Source organism: Macrobrachium rosenbergii, chromosome 20 (genome assembly GCF_040412425.1).
Source record: "Macrobrachium rosenbergii isolate ZJJX-2024 chromosome 20, ASM4041242v1, whole genome shotgun sequence".
Taxonomy (NCBI): domain Eukaryota; kingdom Metazoa; phylum Arthropoda; class Malacostraca; order Decapoda; family Palaemonidae; genus Macrobrachium; species Macrobrachium rosenbergii.
Window position 1 is genome coordinate 47,671,419 of NC_089760.1, and position 13,863 is coordinate 47,685,281.

A 13,863-nucleotide genomic window follows, 5' to 3' on the forward strand; every position below is an offset into this window, starting at 1 on the left:
GACGCTTCCTCGCAACAAGCCGCACGAGTGACGGGAGGTGACAAGGATCGTGACGCTCCCTCGCAGCAAGTTGGACGCATGCGTGACGCACGCAAGCAGCATGATACACACGTTTCCCCCACTCGTTCGACATCGGAAATAGCGGATCCTTTGGAAGAGATCTCGGAAGAGGAAACTCAAGAAACTCTTCATGCTGCAGATCTGAAAAGACTTCTTACTCTTTTGGCGGACTTATTTTCCAACGATTTCCAACAGGCCGTACCTCGGAGTCCTCCCTCGCAATATTTGATGGGTAGACCCCAGAAGTCTTCTTCCTTCAAGAAGACAGTGTTAGCCAAATCAGTGAAGAGAGCTTTTTCGACACTGAATGATTGGATTTTGAAGAAGAAAGAACAGGGAAAGACAACCTTTTCCTTTCCCCCGACAAGATTGGCTTCTAGATCCAGCGTGTGGTACGAGACTGGGGAAGCTCTCGGCTTGGGAGTTCCTGCCTCCTCCCAAGGGGACTTCTCCAGACTTGTTGACTCTTCACGTAGAACAGCCATGACAAAGGCCAAGGTTCTGTGGTCCACTTCGGAATTGGACCACTTGCTGAAAGGCATCTTCAGAACTATTGAAGTCTTCAGCTTGATGGACTGGACTCTAGCAGCTCTTGCAGAGGTTTCAGATGAGAAGAATGACACGCAAATGCACCTTATTGCCTGTCTCGATAAAGCTGTGAGGGACGGGACGGTCGAACTTTCTGCCCTTTTCACAGCAGGTGTTATCAAGAAACGAGCTATGCTGTGTTCGTTCCTGTCTTCAGGAGTGACTCTCGCTCAGAGATCAGAACTCTTGTATGCTCCCTTAACCAAACAGCTCTTCCCTTCAGAGCTGGTTAAGGATTAATCAGCAGCCCTTGCGCAACAATCAACGCAAGATCTGATCACAAGGACTGCTAGGAAATTTCTTCTGGCAAACTTTTTAGCCAGGAAGGACAAGGAAGCTCCTACGCGTCAGCCCTTTCGTGGGAGAGCCCTTTCGAGAGGAAGTCAGAGAATGGCTGCTGGAGGACAACCTCGTAAGAACCCCAAGCAGCAACCGAAATCCAAGAAGTGATCACAACAACCTCCAGACACAAGTGGGAGCCAGGTTATCCCACTTTTGGCAAGAGTGGAGCCAAAGGGGAGCGGACGACTGGACAGTCGAAGTTTTGAAGGAAGGATACAAGATCCCCTTCCTAAGGAAGCCCCCTCTTTCACCAAAACCGTTAGAGTTGACAGCTACTTACTCGGGGAGCAAAGCAGCAGCTCTTCAAGAACAGGTGACCCAGATGCTATCAAAAGCAGCAATAGAAGAGGTAAAGGACCTCGTCAGAGGTTTTTACAACAGACTTTTTCTGGTACCCAAGAACTCGGGGGTTGGAGACCAGTTCTGGACGTAAGTCCATTGAACAATACGTAAGCAAAGTCAAGTTTGCTATGGAGACATCTGCGTCAGTCCTAGCAGGCACCAGACAAGAAGACTGGATGGTTTCGATAGACCTACAGGACGCGTATTTTCACGTACCAATTCACCCGAACTACAGAAAATATCTGAGGTTTGTGCATTATAGAGGGATGAAGAAATTTGTTTTTATTTAGCATTTCCCAACGTTTTTGAGAGAGAGAGAGAGAGAGAGAGAGAGAGAGAGAGAGAGAGTGAGCATCGAGTGTAATTCACTTGTTGAGTAAAAGGGTTGTTGGAGTTGGTTTTACTGGCTGTCTCTTTGTCTGTCGGTCTGTCCAGAGTTTTCGTTTTTTTGGGGAGGTCTTGGGCAGTTGAGGTCCAACCTTGAAAGTGAACGGGAGTTTGTCTGGCTTTTGTTTTGGATACTGGTACCGATATTGATGGTGCATGTGTCTCTTTTTTTTCGTTCGTTGTTGGTGGAGGGTTTGTTTGAAATTTTGTTTTTGTGGTTTCTGTGTGCTGTGATTGGCGACCGTGGACCTTTACCCATCTCCAACAACCGAAGATCAGGGTGAGTGTTGTTTTGTTTGTGGGTTAAAATTCCGCCACATAATATTTGGCGCTCCAACGTGGGGCAGCTGGTATTGCAGCTGCAAGTGAGATTGGTGGCTGGTAGTGTGACTGAAGAGAAGGATGGAAGAGGAACTGGTAAGGTTGAGAGAGGAGAATACGTGGTTGAGGGGTGAGAATGAGAGATTGAGGAGTCAGTTGGAGGAGGTGGAGGGAATGCTAAGAAGTGCAAAAGAAGAAATGAAAGGGGAGATGAAAGAGTCAGAAGAGAGAATGGAAGAGAGGATGGATAAAAAGTTGGAGGGAATGATGAAAAGTGTGGAAGAAATGATGAAAGGTATGTTCAAGGGTGTTTTTGGAGAAGGGGCTGTTGGAGGCAGGTTCTCTGGAACGTGTGAAGGGGCAAGAGAGAAAGAAAAGGAGGAAGAAGTGAATGGAAGCGTGAGTGATGAAAGTGATATGGGAATAGGAAGTAAGAAACGAGGGAATGAGAGGCAGGGCAGGAAAAGGGGAATGAAAAGCAAGGGAAGGAACAGAGGGAAAGTAAGGTTAAGTCAGGGGAAGAAAAAGGGAAGAAGGGAAAGGGAAAGGAAACTGGTAAGAAGGGTAAGGAAGTGGGAAAGGCAGGAAAGAAGGGAGAGGGTGAAGGCAGTAGTGATAGTGAGGTGGATGGAGGTGAGTGGATAAAAGTGGATAAAAGAGGGGGAAGAAGAGTGTAATGAGTAAGATGAATGTAAGTGCAGAAGTGGACTCTTTGTATTCGGAAGAGGGTATGAAAGGACAGAGCGAAAGTAGCGAAAGTGAGAGTGAAAGTGAGAAAGAAGTGAGAAAGGCTATGTATGTGAGGGAGGTACCCGGTGTGAAAGGTATAATGAGTATGGAAGTAGGGATGTGCATGATTTCTTTAGGGAGTATGAAAGGTTTTGTCAGGATAAGTATGGGGAAAGTAAGAGAGTGTGGGCACGAGAATTAGGAGAATATTTGACTGGGTTTTTGCTTGATATGTATAGGGTTATTATGAGTGTGGGAGATGTTGAGTATGACAAGGTGAAAGCTAGACTAGTTGAGCAAGCGAGGCGTATGAAAGCGAGTGTTAAGTATAAGAGGAAGAATGAATTTGATGAGGCAAGAATGAAAGCTGGGGAAACCTTGTCACTGTATGCTTGTAGGCTGGAGACGTTGGCAAGGAAGAAGTTTGGGGATGATGGGATAGATGAATGTAAGGAGTTAGTACGGAAGTTGTTAGGGACAGTGCCAGATGGAGTTAGAGAATTTGTGAACTTGAAGCGGAAGGAGAAGAAAAGATGGACGAATGAAAGGTTGACTTGGGGAGAAATCTTGGAAATTGTAGAAGATTATGAGCTTGACAGGGTTATAAAAGAGAGCAGAAGTGTAAGTGTAAGGGCTGGGGTAGATGAGAGAGTACCAGAGTTTGGAAGCTTTAGGGATGCAGTGTTGAGGGGCCCAATGAGAATGGCCGATAGTGTAATAGATAGGAGTGTAAGAGCAAGTAATGTGGAGGTGCCAGTGAGGATGAATGGTGGGTTTGTAAGGGAACAACGGGTTGGACGGGTTAGGGATAGTAGTGTACAAAGGGGAAGGTCGGTGAGTGGAAGTCGATAAGTGTTTTAGATGTGGAAAGGAAGGACATACAAAGAATGAGTGTAGGTGGGCTTTAGGAGCGTGTTTGGTGTGGGCAATCGGGACATTTGGTAAGGGAGTGTACGAAAGATAGGGGTAAATGCTACAGGTGCGGACAGGTGGGTCATATTGCTAATGGTTGTAGGGGGTACCAGTGAATGTAATATGTGGCAACTGTGGTAAGAATGGGCATTATGCGAGAATGTGTTCAGAACCGAGAGCGAAGTGTGTCGAATGTGGAATGGAAGGGCATGTATCAAGTGTATGTAGACGAAAGAGGGTGACTATGACAGCGAATTCGGGAAACTGCGTGTGAAGGGGGTTCAAATGGGTGGATCCTCCAGGATGCAAGCGGTGCGTGTGATGCATGTACGTGAGGGCTTGTGTATGGAGGATCAGCAATTTGTTTTGATAGAGTATGGTAGAAAACGTAAGAAAGGGAAGAACGTAAGTGAACGGAATGATCGTAAGTTGTGTGATAGCGGTGTGAGTGCCAAAGTGAAAATGAGTGATAAAGCGTGTAATACGGATGAATGGGATGGTGTGGATAGAACGTATAGCATATGCGGGTTTGATATAACTGAGTTGACTGAACGTGTAGGGGTTGGTGAGCGGTTGGAGGTGAGCGAAAGTGTAAGAGTAAGAGAGCGTAGCAGTGATAGACGAGTTATTGAAAGCATGAATGAATCGTTGTAAGAATTGGAAAGGTCAATGAGCGAATGGGATGGGTTAGTTGAAGAATTGGGGGAGGTATTTGGGAACGAGTTAGAGGGTATAGATGAGATTGTGGATGAAATTGAGAGTGGTAATAGTGAAGAAGATAGCGTGAATCTGAGAGAGAATGGAGGAGAGAAGATGAGTTTGAATGTTGCTAGAAGAGAGAATGATTCTGAGAGAATGATTGCGTGTCATGAACGCGATCTAGAGGACCTGCTAGTGAGCATCCGTAGGTGTTGCGTAAGGTGATTTGAAAGGGGTGTGAAAGGTGTTGGTTGGGAAATGCTAAAAGGGGGAGAAATATAGAGGATGAAGAAATTTGTTTTTATTTAGCACTTCCCAACGTTTTGTGAGAGAGAGAGAGAGAGAGAGAGAGAGAGAGAGAGAGAGAGAGAGAGAGAGAGAGAGAGAGAGAGAGAGATGAGAAGTTAATTGTTGCAGTGAGTGGTTCGGTTGTTGGAGTTGGTTTTACGGCTGTCTCTCTGTCTGTCGGTCTGTCGGGAGTTTTTCGTTTTTGGGGAGGTCTTGGGCAGTTGAGGTCCAACCTTGAAAGTGAACGGGGAGTTTGTCTGGCTTTTTTGTTTTGGATACGGTACCGATATTGATGGTGCATGTGTCTCTTTTTTTTTTCGTTCGTTGTTGGTGGAGGGTTTGTTTGAAATTTTGTTTTTGTGGTTTCTGTGTGCTGTGATTGGCGACCATGGACCTTTACCCATCTCCAACAACTGAAGATCAGGGTGAGTGTTGTTTTGTTTGTGGGTTAAAATTCCGCCACATAATAGCATCTCGGGACAGCTTATCAGTTCAGAGCACTTTGTTTTGGACTACGCACGGCTCCTTACGTTTTCTCACGAGTGGCATCGAACGTAGCTCACTGGTTACATCTAAAAGGGATACAGATATCGATGTACCTGGACGACTGGCTAATCAGAGCCAGATCGCAAGCAAAGTGTCTGGAGGATCTACAAGTAACAATGAATTTGACGCAACTGTTAGGACTGGTAGTAAATCTAGCCAAATCACAGCTAACGCCTTCACAAGACATCATCTACCTTGGGATGAGGATTCAGTCAGTGGTTTTTCGGGCTTTTCCAGCCCCGAAACGCATTCTGGATTGCTTAGAAAAGGTGAAGCTCTTTCTAGGGAGATGGACCTGTTCGGCGAGGGAGTGGATGAGTCTGCTGGGGACCCTCTCCTTGATCGAACAATTCGTCTCCCTGGGAAGACTACATCTACGTCCACTTCAGTTCCATCTGTCAAGCTATTGGAAAAGAGGCCAAGATCTAGAGACGTGGATTCCGATCCCTCTGGGAATCAAAAAAACATTTGAGTTGGTGGAACGACCCCAACAAACTACAAAAAGGCCTCAAACTTCAACAGAAGAACCCCGACCTAGTGTTGTATTCAGATGCATCGGACATGGGATGGGGTGCAACGCTGGGGAAGAGCGAGATCTCAGGTCTATGGGAAAATCATCAGAAGAAATGGCATATAAATGTCAAGGAACTGGTGGCCATTCATCTAGCGCTAGTCCACTTTCAGGAGAAGGTCCAGAACAAGATAGTACAGGTCAACGCAGACGACACCACAGCGTTGGCCTACATCAGGAAACAGGGTGGCACTCGTTCGGATTCCCTTTACGAGGCAGCAAAAGATCTCCTGCTGTGGGCAGAAGCAAACAACATAACTCTGATCACCCGCTTCATAGAGGGAGAGAAGAACATCAGAGCGGATCTTCTCAGGAGAGGAAGACAGGTTCTCACGACAGAATGGACCTTACATCACGAGGTGTGCAACAGGCTTTGGAATCTGTGGGGAGAACCGTCAATAGACCTCTTTGCGACACAGAGAACGAAGAGGTTACCATTCTACTGCTCTCCAGTCCCAGACCAGGAAGCAGTGGCAGTGGACGCCTTCCTCATGGATTGGGAAGGACTAGACATGTACGCTTTTCCCCCCATTCAAGATCCTAGACAGAGTCATGAAGAAGTTCAGGAAGTCGAACGACGCCCGCATGACCCTGATAGTTCCATTTTGGCCCATGAGACCATGGATCACAGAGGTGATGGAGTGGCTAGTAGACACCCCCAGATAGAGAGATACCATCAAAATCTCCTCGCTCTCAACCTAACTGCCTTTCGACTATCGAAAAACTGGCAAGAGCGAAGGGCTTTTCAAGGGAAGCTGCAAGAGCCATCGCGAGAGCGAGGAGAACGTCCACACTCAAGGTGTACCAATCAAAGTGGGACATATTCAGGGAATGGTGCAGAAATAATAACATTTCCTCTTCCAGTACCTCTCTAACTCAACTGGCAGATTTTCTACTGCATTTAAAAACCCAAGGAATTCTAGCAGTATCAACCATCAAGGGATACCGCAGCATGCTTGCTTCCGTCTTCCGTCACAGAAATATTGACGTGTCGGGAGACAAGGACCTCACGGATCTCATAAGGTCTTTTGAGACAGTTAAGAGGAAGGACAACCCGACTCCCTCTTGGAATTTGGACGTAGTCCTGAAATTTTTAACCTCGAACAGGTTTGAACCTCTCGACAAGGCTTCATGGAAGGATCTCACTAAGAAGACCCTTTTCCTGGTTGCGTTGGCTACAGCCAAGAGGGTAGGAGAATTACAAGCCTTTAGCAAGAAGTAGGCTTCAATGGGGAAAATGCAGTCTGCTCACTTCAACTTGGTTTTCTCGCTAAAAACGAGAACCCTTCTCAACCATGGCCCAGATCCTTTTCCATACCAGGGCTGTCTCATTTAGTAGGACAGGAAAAAGAGAGAGGCCTTTGTCCAGTTAGGGCCCTAAAATTTTATCTACAGAGGACCAGAAACATGAGAGGTCAGACAGATCACCTCTGGTGCTCGGTGAAGAAACCTTCGTCACCCTTATCAAAGAATGCACTGGCGTTCTTTATCAAGGACTTAATAAGAAAGCTCACCAAGAATGTGACGAGAAAAGCTTCCCAATCCTCAAAGTCAAAGCGCACTTTAAGTAAGAGCTGTGGCGACTTCGATGGCTTATAGAGACAACAAGTCTATGAAATCGATTTTGGAAGCGACATTCTGGCGAAGCAAGTCTATCTTCGCAGATTGTTACCTGAAAGAAGTACAGACCCAATATGAGGATTGCTGTTCCCTGGGTCCGTACGTTGCCTCCGGCGCCGTAGTTGGAGAAGGTACTACTGCCTCTAACCTTCTTTTTTATTATACCATTGCTTTTTCTTGATTTGAACTCACAGGTTGTCTGTGAAGGTTGTTGCAACCTTCCACAGTCTGGGGTTGCAAGTCTAAGTTAGGTTTTATGGAGTGTGTTTTTAGTGATTTTAGTGGGTCAGGTGGTCAGCTCTTTGTCCATGGCTATGCCAGGATAGCAAGGGTGGTGGTCTAGTCATGTTAAGGTCGAGGACCGTGTGACAGCCCCATAGAGACTTTCTACAGCCCCCTGGATGGGTCACTGGGTCTCTCAAGGAATGCAGGCGAATGAGGCAGGATAACTATGAAGCCAGCTTCCTTATCAGGTAAGAACCAGAGTATGGTTACAGCTAATATATAGTGTTTAGTAATTATACGAATTCCCAACGGTGTTTTGGTTCTCTAACCCACCACCAATGGTGTCAGTCAGCTATATATATGTAACTACCAGGGAAGTTAGATATTTAAAAATGGTATTTTCATTATAAAATGAGTTTTTAAATATACTTACCTGGTAGTTACATATATAAAAGGTCCCTCCCTCCTCCCCTCTGAAAACAGGGGCATGGAATTTCTGAGGACAGTTGGGAATGGTTCCAGGTACCTGGTAGAGGGCGCTCAGGTATGGCCACCTGACCATCTATCGGCGATTGCCGCGAATTTTGAATTTCTGCCGTGCGCTTTAATTAATTGGCGGGATAAAGCTATATATATGTAACTACCAGGTAAGTATATTTAAAAACTCATTTTATAATGAAAATACCATTTTTATATATACAGTACAGTACTTACCAAGTACTTACATGATCGGAGCCCTCCCGCCTCCCCTCTAATGGACATCTTGCATGAATGAATTTGATCCTTGGACAAAAGCTCAAGTCCTTCCCAAGAGAAGTAGTAAATTGGGAAGAGATCTGCAGAGGTATAACTTAATTACAGGTCTCATAAACTGGCTATGTGCCGTTCTTAGAGTAGCCACTCTTGGGACCTTGTCTCTACCCACGTGTAACTCGATCACTTGGCCCAACTTCCACTTGCTCCTTGGCCCCTTGTCATGAATGAGGACAACTTCCCCTATCCTGGGCCAAGAGCCATACTCCATTCCTACTCGATGGGTCTCTCTTAACGTTGTTAAATATTCCCTCTCCTATCTCTTCCACTTTCTTCCCCGAAAGTGGGCGCAGTCTGTTAACTACACCAAAACAATATGAGCGCTACCGCGAAATTTTTAAAACTTGAGCTGCCGCGAAAAGTAGGAACTAATAGCAATGTAATTACTTGGTAAGTACTATATATATAAAACTATTTTATTATAAAAATGTCATGTTTATAGCCATGAACTTCTTTATTTTTGTATGGTTTCTTAGTACATATTGTGCTTTTTCTTTTTTTTACAGGTTCTCTTCATTGCTTGTAAACTACTGCAAGGACTTCAAGCAGAAATTTCTTTAGAAAATCGCTTGATATCCTTATATCTTCATTTATTGCTCACTTTTACCGCAACCAATACTTGGCGTATACTTCGAGCAGATAACTTTGAACCTCTTCGACCGGCTCTGAATAAGCTGACAGAAAATTTGTTAGGTGATTTAGTTAGCAGAGGGTTGTACACTACTTTAAATGTAAGTACATTATGTCATTTGCCCACTACTTCATAACCTGTTTTAAAGTTCTTCAGTTTTAATGGGAATCAAGTTTTAATAATGATGTCTTTTCTGTGCTTATTCCTACAGCAGGTGTGGTTTGATGATGTTTTTAGTACTTGTATGTATAAAACTAACTGAGCTTCATGAAGTTATAGATTTTGGTACATTGGCATTAAGTAGAGTAAGAAATGCTTGAAATATATCGTTTAGAATTACAATGCATGGGGTTCTTAAAATGAATATGCTTTGGACGCATCATTATTGAGATGTAAACACAGTAAGTTTTACAAACACTTTTTCTGTGATGAAGCGAAATGAGAAATCAGTAATCATAATAAAACAGAAGATTAATGATAAATTTTTAAATAATAACATACTTAAAGAGCCCAGTCAATGATGCAATAGGAATGATACAATACTTGGAGTAATTCATGGTAAGGAAACACAGCAATGAGTAAAAATGGCAAATTTATCAAATTATAAGGAAAACAAATGAAATACAGTATAATACAAAATAAAATAAACAAAATAGTACAAAATAAACAAAATGAAATTAACAACTGATAAGAAGGTTGCTGTATAGAAATACAATCAGGCTATGGGGTAGCACATGTATACCTATATACCTACCATATTGTGTAGAATAAAAAGAGGTTTGCGATTTTTATGTGAAATATTTTTTTAAAATGTTATACAGTATTTGCTCTTACACCATATACAAACCATCGATCTTTACAGTAGGAATATACTTCAGCGCAGCTGGAGACTGGCCTAAACGTTTAACTTTAACCCTCACAGTCTGGGCTAAATATATATTAAGTACACCCCTAGACCAGGCTAAATTTAAGGATGGCCAATTTTAAAAAACTTATCAATGGATAGAGGAAGATATGCATATGCACATGATATCATGGTATAAGAAAAAAAATAAAAAAAATTTTCTGTAACTTCGAGGGGATGTTGAAAGTAAATATTTCCAACCAGGTGCAGGGCCTCTTTTCCAAAAGACAGTCATGAAAATGTGCTAATTTTACCAAGTTATAAGTGTTTTTTCTAATATTTTTAAAATTTTATTTTGTAAAATTATAATTACAACTCACACAGTTTCATAACAGATAAGAACTAAAAGCAGTAACAAATTGTGAGTATATTTATTTTAAAATATGTACAAGACACCACTGGATGGGAATTTTGGACAACATTCCCGTACGACATCTCAAGGCAAACTGATCCCTCTCTGCTGTACCACCTAGGTTTTAGAGTTGGGGTAAGAGTTGCCATGATCCATTTATGGCCCATGGAAGTAATCTGAGCACTTTTCCCGCAAAATTCGTTCAAATTGTATGGTGCAAAATCTTGAACATCTATGGATGTTTCCCGGACTTCACCACAAAGCTATATGTAAACATATTTGTATGTTACCTTCCACAAGGGGTTAAACAAGGTTGTTAAGTATGTAGTTATCTACTGAGTACAGGTGGGAGTCCTGCCCACCAATTCGGTACGCATTCACTTGGCATTCGTCTATGGCATGCAAGCAGCTGTTGCACGGGTTCCTACAGAACCCTTGGCGCAATGTGGAAAGAGAGAGTCCAAAGTGTGTGTGCGCTCATTCCCTCCTTCCCATTCCCACATGGTTATGGTGCAAGGATCCCAAGACGGCGATAGACTTGTGGTAGAATTTGAAGAAGAGATTCAATTTATCATCGTCATCTTTGCCTTCATCTTAGTTGTGTGCTCTCTTCTTGGTGCTTTCCCATGTTTTCGGACTTGGGGTCCTTGCCATGGGTCTTGCCGAGACCCTGCAACACGGGAACACCAGGTGCCCGGGTCTCCTCAGATACGACACGTTGAAGAGGTAACCCTTGTCACTGATACTAGTTCCAGGAGGTCACCTTCCCAGACTAGTGCATGCCTCCGCCTGTGTTTCTTCGGACACTCGGGTAGAGGGAGCAACCGACGATCATCCTGTACGTGACTTGGAAGCTTTGAGCCCCAGGTACTTGGGTTTCATAGAAACTTCTAGCTACCTTTACCAGTATCATGGAGTCACCTCAATGAACTGGTATATGTCCTAAAATAATAGTAAATCCTGTGGATACAGATATCCAAAACACTGAAGTTGAAGATAACAATGATTATGTCAAGGGAGAAGAGATTACTCCACCAGCAATAATTTGTACAAGAGCAAATGAAACAAGGAATGTACATGAAAACACATGTGGATGTAATGATTGTTTTGTAGAATTTTGCAGTAACAAAAACATAACGAAAGATGGTTTAACAAACATTATAAGAAATTTTATGAAATATAGAGAAAAAGAAACTACGGATTTGAGTACCCATGAAAAAGGTTGCATTTGCATTGAGCGCTTAGTATATTATAAAGAAAAACAAATGAATGCTGTGAGTAAATTATTAGAAAAAAATCCAAGTTGCAAATATTAAAAAAAGAGAGTAAACTCGACCACCATAATAAAATATTTTCAATAGCTATATTATACAATGGAACATAAATGGTCTGCAGACCAGATTACACCTAGGAGAAATACAATGATTACTAAAAGAATACGAACCAGTGATATGTTTACAACATGTCAACTAAACAATATCAACAGTAGGTAAATATACCTTAGCATCTACATCTAGAGAGGAAGAAGGAAATTTAGGTACTGCTATATATGTGCATAACAAAGTATTTTATGACAAAGTACCTGTAAACTTTACTGATCTGCAAATATTGAATATTAGAATAAGAATAAAAACAACAATTATGTAATTTATAATTTACACAACCAACCTAACAAAAATTATGATTTTGACAAACTTAAAGAATTACTGTACTTAATAATGCCATGGAACCTACATCAATAGTAGGTGATTTTAATGCTCACAACCCAATGTGGGACTGTAATTGTACTGACTCAGATAGAGCAGGAAGTAAAATAGAAGAATTCATAGATTCATATGACATGTGCTGTATAAATAATAACGAAATCAGCACATATTTTTCTAAATCACATGGAACATTTTCCTTAGTCGACTCAACTCTATGTACAACAAACATAGTTGACAGATTGGATTGGAGTATAGTTGACGACTTGCATACAAGTGATCATTTCCCAATATTAATTTCCTGATTACAAAATAATCCCACCAGGCATGTCCCTCAATATAACATTTTCTGGGTTCGACCTGTGTCACCCGGTGAAATTGGTTCCATCAAGCACATTTCTAGGTATAAGAATTGCTAAAAATACCAGAGAAAAAGCTGTCTAGAATGCCGGGGTTACTACCCCCAGTTCGCTCATCTAAAATAGATGTCGGTATACACAAAGGGTGAGTGTTGCCACTGCCACAGGCCTCCGCCCTGTAGAGATCTCCAATCTCAAAATCCCGGAAAGTGAGGGGCCGTCGCATATCCAACGCCCATCACCCAGCCAACCAACACCTCAGCCGCCATCTTAGCCTCATTCCATCTTAGCACGCTTGTAAACATTGCCGTGTTTTTCCCTTGTGCTGCTATTTTGCGAATTTTGCACTTTCATCATGTCTTCCGTCCAGGAATTTTCTTCTCCTAAGTTGAGTACCATCTCCTTTTGGTTTTTTCTTATAGAGGCTTCTTATTTGACCTTTAATTTAGTAATTACGAGGTTAAATAACATGGTGCGGTCGTCCGCGGTCATTTCGCCTCGGCCATATTGGACCCTCAGTCTTCGTATGGTTTTAGCAGTGAGATTCTGCTTGTTTTTTACACTGTTATGTATTTTATATATATTTTTAGATATTTTTACTCCTTCAGGGAGTTCTTTTTGGCGAATTACCCTTTCGCTGGTAGGGGGTGAGGTGCCCGTATCATGACTGATCTAGGCTAGTATTGGAGGCTTCCCCCTCCTGCCTTTCTGATCATAAATATTCCTTTTCCCTGGGCCCCTTCCTCTGACAGCGAGCGGGTACATTCTTCAAGATGGTACTGTTATGCTCATGATCTTTCCTGATGTGTACGGTGATGGATGACATGTATATTTTTGGATTAAAAATGTTTATGATTCAGCGTTAGGGTCGGCCATTTTACGTATCACCCGTGTTCAACATGTCACGAGTTGTTTGGCCTTCTCTATAGCACGAGTCTTTTATATATTATAAATTTCTGTGCATACATATTTATATGTTTTTATATTTCACACATCATTTGGTTAACTTTTATTTAATACTTTAAGTCAGGTAGTTTCTTTGATGGGTATTCTGGCCTAGCCCTCTCGTCCGCAGTCGGAGGGCTAGGCTAGTTAGGTTAGGCGACTTTCATGACACTCATGCTTACTAGCTCCCCCGACCAGGTCGTTTTGAGGCTTGGAGGGAGGTGTTGGATGGTTGAGGGAGTTCCTCGTTCTCTTGGCCCGCCTGACCATGCCGTCATGTTTTTGGAGGGTGTTATTAGGCTTGTGAGACCCCCCCCCTCCCCTGTTTTAGCCTACCTGACCAGACCGATTGGTTTTCGGAAGGTAAGGTTAGAATAGTGAGGGTCTCCTTATTACTTAGCCCCCACCTGACCAGGCTGTCGGCGTTGGAGGGTGTGGCCAGACCTTGCGTGGATTTCCCCTCTCCCCCTTCCATACCTCTGTTAGCCTTCTTACCTAAGTCAAAAGTTTTGACGTTGGGGAGTGG

The 13,863-nt window shown here is 43.0% G+C and overlaps 1 protein-coding gene across 2 annotated transcripts in view; it reads left to right on the forward strand.

Annotated features, from left to right (window-relative positions):
- The window catches only part of LOC136849338 (ubiquitin-protein ligase E3B), a 961,194-nt gene that overhangs the window by 144,223 nt on the left and 803,108 nt on the right, over window positions 1-13,863 (forward strand). For both annotated transcript variants that reach the window (XM_067122700.1, XM_067122699.1), the window contains exon 5: window positions 8,950-9,174. In XM_067122700.1, the coding sequence (XP_066978801.1) occupies window positions 8,950-9,174 (225 nt within the window). The remainder of the gene's footprint in view (window positions 1-8,949; window positions 9,175-13,863) is intronic.